We start from the raw sequence: 8,096 nt of genomic DNA, 5'->3' as shown, positions 1-8,096 counted from the left end.
ACGTAAAAAGTGAGCGGAACAACACAAGAAGCAGTGTGAAATCGTGGATTACATGACAATCAGTGCAACGTTGGAAAACTGGGCATGTAATATGGATGTTGCGGAACAAACGTGGAGGTGAGAATACAGAGAGGACGAGGTCGACAGGAGGACAACCGCATTGAGTGCGTAGCAATCTGTACTGAGCATTTTCTCACAGTAGTGTTCGTTGCGTGTAACTTCTGGGTCATGAAAAGCGAGAACCGTATGGCGGCCAAAGGCGACAAAGAGAAAAGCCGGTTTGTTTGCTTTTGCAAGTCTTGTTCCTCTGAGAGACCATCTCACTACACATGTGTTCAGCGTTTTCCTATGTAACTCTATTCGAACTCCCCCAGTAATGAGTGTAAGTACGGAAACTCTTCCGTTTAACTGAACCCTCTAACAGTGTGAAGCAACATTTTTTCGCCCCAAAAAATAGTCCTACCTTCAGATTTCTAGACTAAGATCCACAAGAGAACATAAAGATTTTCGCAAGAATCGCAGAAAATGCTTAGAGGAGTTTTCGTGTCACAATTAGTGTTCACATAGTTAGAGTGGAATGTTACCATGGGAAACAACATTTTGATCTGAACAAAGGAAACCGGTCGGGTATAAGGGCAGGTTTTTAGACGAACAATCATTGAATCCCATGAGTTTTCACGGATTCCTAAGAAAGTATCGCTTTCCTTTTATCGGATAGATTTCTTTCAACCTTAGTTCCTTATCTTTTACAACGATATCATGATGATCACATATAAAATGAGCATAAGAATTCAAAACCCTGTATGAAGTAATTTTACACAAAGTGCAGAATACATATTACTTTGTCATTGCTAATTTGTAGTTTGGAAGACAGTAGAAGATAGAATTTGCAACCGAAATCCAGGACTTCCTCGAAGACATTCGCCTTTCAGACATTCAAAAAACGGGACGAAATGTCTCTATTCGGTCGAAATTCCACACAAAATAAAAATTGTGTAGCACAGTTAAATAATGAAAAGGGAAGTAGTTTTGGTATTTGACGAGTTCCATGAGACTGATTTAGCCTCATCTTCATTCTAATGATAATTACAATACAGAGAGTCACTATAACAATTATTGTGAATTTTTGTCAGTAATGTTTTTATTATCGAGTATGAATAGCGATGAGAAGATGAAAGACGCGGAGATGTTCGTTCGCCGTGAATAATGAGGTTTGAACTTGTTGTCATCTGAACAGGCTCAATGTTATCATGAGCAGAATGTCATCGCTACAAGTGGTAACGGTGTTTCCTGCAGATATAACTCTGGTGTCGCTGATAAAAATTTGAATCGTTGAACTGAACGGAACTTTCTTAGAGTACAAAGAAAGATCTATAGTATAGATCACGCTAAAGCTATTAAGAACAATCACTGTGAAAATTCTAGCGGCTGACAGGTGGTTTGTTTACGAATTATAAACACAATCAAATCGGTCGCATCACGCGAACAGATGAAGGGACACAAAAATGCGTGTGGATGTATTGCAAGGTGACGAGCGTTAATTACATAGATTTGAATCGTCCTCGGACATAGGTCAACATGAAAAGATGACATAAGAATCAACCTACTTAGGCTAACATCCTTAGAAGATGTCACACAAATCATTTACCTAATATCATGTTTAAAAATATTATCTACTACTAATTTAAAAAAAAATAAAAAAGTGTCAAACCATCAACCAGAGAAGTTACTCGGGTCCAGAAACCAACCTTCCGCCTAGAAAGAGTGCTTCTTTTCAAAATTTTACTAAGAGCGTTTTTTTTTTAAATCAGATCAGCTCCTTTCCATTTATCGCAGTATAAGACGTGTCTGCATATATATTTCCCACTATTTTGAACTCATAGCTATTTTCTAAATGCAAAGCTTTGGTTGAAATTAAAAAAAAAACTACTTTATAGAGACGTCATAGAAAAACAGTAAGGGCACACATAGATGTGTACCGTTTGCATCAATATTTGTTTCTTGACACGGAAAACGCAAACAACGCAGATAAGATAATTGATACTAAAAGGTGGGAATTCTTCTAAGGCAAGGATGCTCTAGAAAGATACTGAATGAAAAGGGGCTAACCTATAAGTCTCCAAAACTGCCGCTCGGTTGCCTGGAGCCCATCGCTACTTGCGCAAACAGATCCTTTTCATGGGATCTACTTAGCAAATGCAAAATCACGCATGTAACCGGATGCAAATAAAGCTTATTCATTTGAATACGCCGTAGCTGGGTATCATAAACAACAACAAAAAGGGCAGAACAAACTATAGTTTCTCTCAAATATTACAGAGCGAATATGCTTTATTTGAGGATTTTTGGTAAGTTTTCATGTTCATTGTACTGCTACAAAAGAAGAGAATAATATAACTACGAAAAAATAAAGTTAAAATAGAGATAAGAATTCAACGAGGGGGACATAACATGTCTACGCATGCGTCAAATGAGGAAAATGACCCTTCCGCTCGTAAATACAGCGAGGTGATGCCACGTGGAAATCGGGCAAACAATGCGGGTTTATCCCCGACGTCGTATGGTGGTCGCATACGCATAAGTGTCGCCGAAAACGACCAATCTGACTAATCACGTTCAACTGAATAGAATTTGTAATTATCCATTGACTTTGGGAATGTTCGATATATTTGCGTGTTCATATAAAAACATATTTGTAACCGAATGCAAATAGTCCGGGAAATAACAAAAGGGAAATGAATAAATAATAGAAAAACAATGAATAAAAATAAGTAGTACGCCAAAAAGAAATATAAAAATAATCAACCGGATTGATTTTTTGTAGCATTAGTCACTTCGTAAAGACACATTCCACCATGAAAAAAGATTTTAAAAAAAACTCGCACACTCATATGCATAAAGTGCGGTAAAAAAAGCGAATACATAATTTAATAAAATAGTGCGATACCACACAGAAAATATTATAGTGCAAAAATCGGGGAATTGTGCGGGCCAAGAACACCAAAGAAAAGAAAGCACACAATACAAATCATCGGGGGAAATGGCCTACACAAACAGGGAAACACACATGAAGTGTAGCCATGTCATTTCTCCAAAGAAAACTCCGCACCTGATTCAAAAACCCAGGTTTCTTCGCATTATTTACCTAGAGGAACTTTTATTGCAAACTTGTATACTTAAGCAGAGCGGTATGAAGTGGAAAACTTAGCAAAGAAGATATCATAGGCTTTAGAAGAAACAGGGAACTAACAAAAAAAAAACATAAGACCGACTATGTAGATGTCTAGTGAGATTGTTATAGATTTAGATTTTACGACCTTTTTGTTAGATTTTGTCAATTTTGGCAGAATAGACGTACATTTAAGACGTGGTAATTGAACGAGCTTTCAGGCTAGTAAGGTCCTTTTCAGAGTAGTCTATCAAGATTTGTCAGCTACAACTTCAATATGACATGTTCGGAAAAGAAGCCAAAGGTACATATGTTTAACAATGACGAAGACTATTTGCCACACGCGAACGGAGGATGTGTACACGTAATTAAAGGCACGTATTACAAAACTGTTAAGGTCCCTGTGGGGAAATATAGTGTTCAGGTGTAGATTACAAATATGAGGGTGGCTACGCTTCATTCCCCGTAATCGCCCGGAAAAATGGCATGGGGAAAAGGAGTAAGTAGGAAACTTTCATACCTAGGAGGTACGCTAAGCCCCTTTATGCACGCATCGCATCCACCAACGGGCGGTCGAAAATCAATGAAGTCTCCTCAGCAGCCTATTTAAGTAGAGCTGGTTGCCGAGGGAACCAAAGCGTGTGCCCCGTAATAACCTGTTTCATAAGAACAAACGCCGCTTCCCATGCCGTTTTTCAGGACGACTAGAGGTGATTGAGCGGGGCCAAGTTCACACTTGCAATCTACACCTCAAACTCTATATTTCCCTACAACCAAAACATCGTGAGTTTCGTGACACGCTGCTTCTAATTGTCACCCAACACATTTGTCCTTATTAATGTATGCTTTTCCTGGACGCATAGAATTTTGTCAAAATTATTCATATGGTCGAAACATTTCGTGAAAGAGATAGACATCTTTGCCACAATTACTGTAAAAGCCGTTCAAAGTCATAAATACTGAGGGCAGCGTACAATGAATTTTATGATTTTATGATCTCACCATGATTGGACGATAGCAAGAGTATATTTTTACGATAATGATTGTGTTTCTCAATTCTTCCCGGTAGTCCAGAAAAAGAAGAAAAAAACATGTGAAACAGCCATTGATGCCTACTACGATGTAACTTATTTTGGGTAGTAGAGTAATGGTAATCCGCCACGCCTCTTTGATTGTGGAGGTTGGTGAGTGTCTGCTGCGTAGTTAGGTTACCTAAGTTGGATGGTGGACCTTGGACATCGACGGAATTGCTTGCATTGTATCGCCTACCAAGTTGCATCGTGCTGGGGACCGGTGCAACCAAAGCTATTCCTGACACCTTTTCTGGATTACTGGACAGGATGGAGCACGATTACATTCAGCAGAAAAACAGATGTGAAAACTGCTTTTTTCAGACGTAGTGCTGTAACTGCCTCAGTACTCTGCACACTGGGCCCTGCCGTCTCAGACGTCGGACGGTATGGCGACCGGTGAGATTCTGGACCAAGGCGACACACGCACGACTCGCCATGGAGACTGTCTCAGACTGTGTACTTACAACGCGAGAACAGTTCCCACAGACGCTGACCTGTATGCCCTTCTCGGAGCTGCAGAGCGTATCAAATTTCACGTGATTGCTCTGCAGGAAACCAAGTGCAGAAGGAGCGACGTATGACAGATGAATGACGGTACACCCGTCATTTGTGGAGAGAAGGTTCCGTCGCGAAATGTAGGCGGTGTTGGTTTCGTTGTGCACCCATCTGTCGTCCATCTCGTCGATTCTCACGAGATCCTGTCACCTCGTCTGGCCATTCTTCGTCTCCGTCATCTGCGCCAAATTCCCATCAGTATCATCATTTACTATTCACCAACATCAGCAGCTGATGAATCCGAATTGGTCGCGTTTTACGAGGAACTGGAGGAATTGATCCGCAACGAGAAGTCCTTCTACAAATTTGTTGTCGGAGGCTTAAACGCAAAACTAGGAAAGGCCACAGAAGAGGAATACAGGATTGGAAGATTTGGACTAGGGGACCGGAATGAAAATGGCAATCGTCTCGCCGGGCTGTTGTACGCCGCTCGCCTCTTTCATGGGAACTCTCTTTTCATGAAAAAAGATCATCGTCGGTGGACATGGGAATCGCCCAATGGCGCGACTCGTGCGGAGATCGACCATATACTCACCAACCGGAGGTGGTGTCTACTTGACGTCTCAGTAGTACCATCCTTTTGTAGTGGTTCTGATCACCGTCTCCTTCGTGAAAAAATACGACTTAGCCACACGATAGAAAAGAACATCTGCTATCGGCAACGAAGGAGAAAAGAAGTCGTCTACGACGATTGCGTACTCGAGGACTCCTTGTCCCAAGGTGACTGGCACATCGAGGAGGACCCAAACTACGAGATACTGCTCAGAGGATTACGAGCCTGCGCCGAACGTGCCTCGAAGCCGCGCACGACAAACGTGAATCGAATTTCGAAGACCACCAAGGAATTGTTGGAAAGAAGAAAGGCTTTGAGGCTTGATCCGAATGCATCGCATATTGAGCGGTTATTAGCAAAACTAGCTGCAGAAAAGCGTTGCAGGAAGATCTTTTGAAGTACAGGCAGAAGAAGATTCTAGAAGCAGCACAAAGAAGAACGAGTCTAAAGAAGTGCCGCAGGGATCTCCGCGAATATAATATTCCGCTAGCAACCTTGCTGAGCGAAGACGGGACTCGCACGTCTTCTCATCGTGAGATGGAAATCATTAGGGAAACCTTTTGCGTTCATCAACTCCTGTGTCAAGCCCAATCATCCGAAGCTCCACCACGGATTCTCCCTTCAGAAGTACGAGTCGCTATCAAGAGCATGAAGCCTGGCACAGCCTCCGGACCTGATTTTATATCAGCAGACTTTCTTCTGGCTGGCGGCCATCCGCTTCATGTAATCTTAGCAGCGCACATGACATCCTATCTTCAGAAAGAGAGGATCCCAGACCAGTGAAAGACCTCGCGAACCGTTCTTATCCGTAAGAAAGGTGACCGAAAGGACTTTCGGAACTACCGTCCGATATGCTTGTTGAGCGTGTTGTACAAAATATTTACCAAGATCATCCTCACACGCATATCTAGGACGTTGGATGAAGCCCTTCCTCAAGAACAAGCTGGATTCCGCCAGGGGTTCAGCTGCTTGGACCACATCCAGACCGTGTTGAGGGTCATAAAGGTTTGCCGGAAATACCGCCTGCCCCTTGTTTTAACCTTCGTCGACTATGAGAAAGCCTTTGACAGCGTAGAAACGAATGCAATACTGTCAGCGCTGGTCGATCAAGGTGTAGACGCCTCGTATGTGAGGACATTAGCCAATTGCTACGAACGATGCACGACTAGGATACCGCTTTTCCACCGCCTTCTCACCATACCTATTAGAAATGGAGTACGACAAGGCGATACTATATCGCGGAAGCTGTTCATGGTTGCATTGCAATGGATAATGAAATCACTTTTGTGGAAAGAAAGGGGCATACGTGTTGATGGAAGATTTCTCTCGAACCTTCGTTTCGCGGACGACATCGTTCTCTTTTCGAGCAGTACCAATGAAGCAGAAACGATGCTCAACGAATTGAACAAAGCAGGGAAGAGAATAGGACTACGAATAAACAGAAAGAAGACACAGTTCATGAAGAACGCCCACTGCGAGGACGGAGGAGTACAACTTGAAGGCTCCCTAATCGTGGAAACTCCGTCATACGTATATCTCGGACGTTCTATGAACATGGAAAACGACTTGAAGGAAGTGCTGAATAGAAGGATGAGAGCAGCGCTGGCAGCACTCGCAGCCGTCAGGGAAGCTACGGACCAACTGACGGACCAAGATCTTCGTGCCCATTTGTTCGACTCAACACTCTTTCCAGCGCTCTGTTACGCAGCGGAGACGTGGGCAGACACCGCGGCCACGTCTACTAAGCTACGTACTACCCACAGAGCCCTTGAGAGATGTCTCCTGAAGTTTAACCTACGCACACAACACCTTGCCGATCTTCGTAGCTCCGACTTAAGAGGAATGTCCCGTCTTCGCGACCCTGCAGAATACGTATCAAAAGCAGAACATGGATGGGCCGGTCACATCATGAGAAGAGTCGCCGGTAGATGGACTAAAAGAACGCTACAGTGGATCCCAAGTGACGCTAAACGCCACTGAGGGAGACCGCCAACGAGATGGGGTGACGTGTTCGCTACACTGATGGACCAGGTGAGAGCTCAGCTGGATACGGCTCAAGGACCTTGTCAACTTCACTCACGAAGCTTGAGAACATCTTGGATGACAATGGCGAGGGAACGAAACGAGTGGAAGAGATGCTGGAGCCCGCACGTCCAGTGAAGACGGGCCATCTAAGTATCTAAGTATCTAAGTAAGTAAGTGCTGTAACCTGAAGAAGGATCAGAAGTGATTGGCATGTTTTCACTGCATATCAGAATATATTCACAACTGAAACATATTCTAAAGTTTTTTTTTCAGGCCCCGATATCTGCGACTAAAAAATGAAAGAATTGTCTCAAGGAAGAAAAAACGTTAATGGAAAAAAAAACGATTGAAGAAGACTCGCGGTTGCGGTTGAGGAAGACTATTGTAGCATAAATAGTTAAGCTAAAAAGAGGGTACGTAAACCACAAAATGATTTTTAAAAAATTTATTCTTCATTATTCTGGTAATGAAACTACTGCACTTTTTGAGCCAATCTTGAAGATGGACGACTTAGCATTTCTTTGCTGTTCTAACTTATGCTTGATGACGTCGGAGTCGCTTCGGTGGCACAAACCGTGGAAAATCATATGTCGTGTGTATGAGGAAGAAGAAGCTCGTAGACAAAGGAAACGTACCAGTGGCAATAGCATCCTTTCTAAAACAACAAGACTTCTATAAACAAGCCTCTCGGTTACTTTTGAATTAGCACAAACAATTGAAA

General features: G+C 42.7%; 1 protein-coding gene across 2 annotated transcripts; it reads left to right on the top strand.

Annotated features, from left to right (window-relative positions):
* Positions 1-4,826: 4,826 nt before the first annotated feature.
* On the top strand, positions 4,827-7,533 carry RB195_025399 (uncharacterized protein; the record flags this gene model as incomplete). 2 transcript variants are annotated; one of them, XM_064213522.1, is made up of 4 exons in its annotated part: positions 4,827-5,698; positions 5,755-6,129; positions 6,262-7,274; positions 7,382-7,533. In XM_064213522.1, 4 exons carry the CDS (start codon positions 4,827-4,829, stop codon positions 7,531-7,533), a joined length of 2,412 nt encoding a protein of 803 aa, XP_064069402.1. The 2 variants fall into 2 exon arrangements, with proteins under 2 accessions (XP_064069402.1, XP_064069403.1); XM_064213521.1 differs by lacking the exon at positions 7,382-7,533 and having other exon boundaries at positions 6,262-7,330.
* Positions 7,534-8,096: the final 563 nt, after the last annotated feature.

This window comes from Necator americanus, chromosome X, assembly GCF_031761385.1.
Source record: "Necator americanus strain Aroian chromosome X, whole genome shotgun sequence".
NCBI classification, from domain to species: Eukaryota; Metazoa; Nematoda; class Chromadorea; order Rhabditida; family Ancylostomatidae; genus Necator; species Necator americanus.
This window is presented reverse-complemented; position numbering and strand designations above follow the sequence as displayed.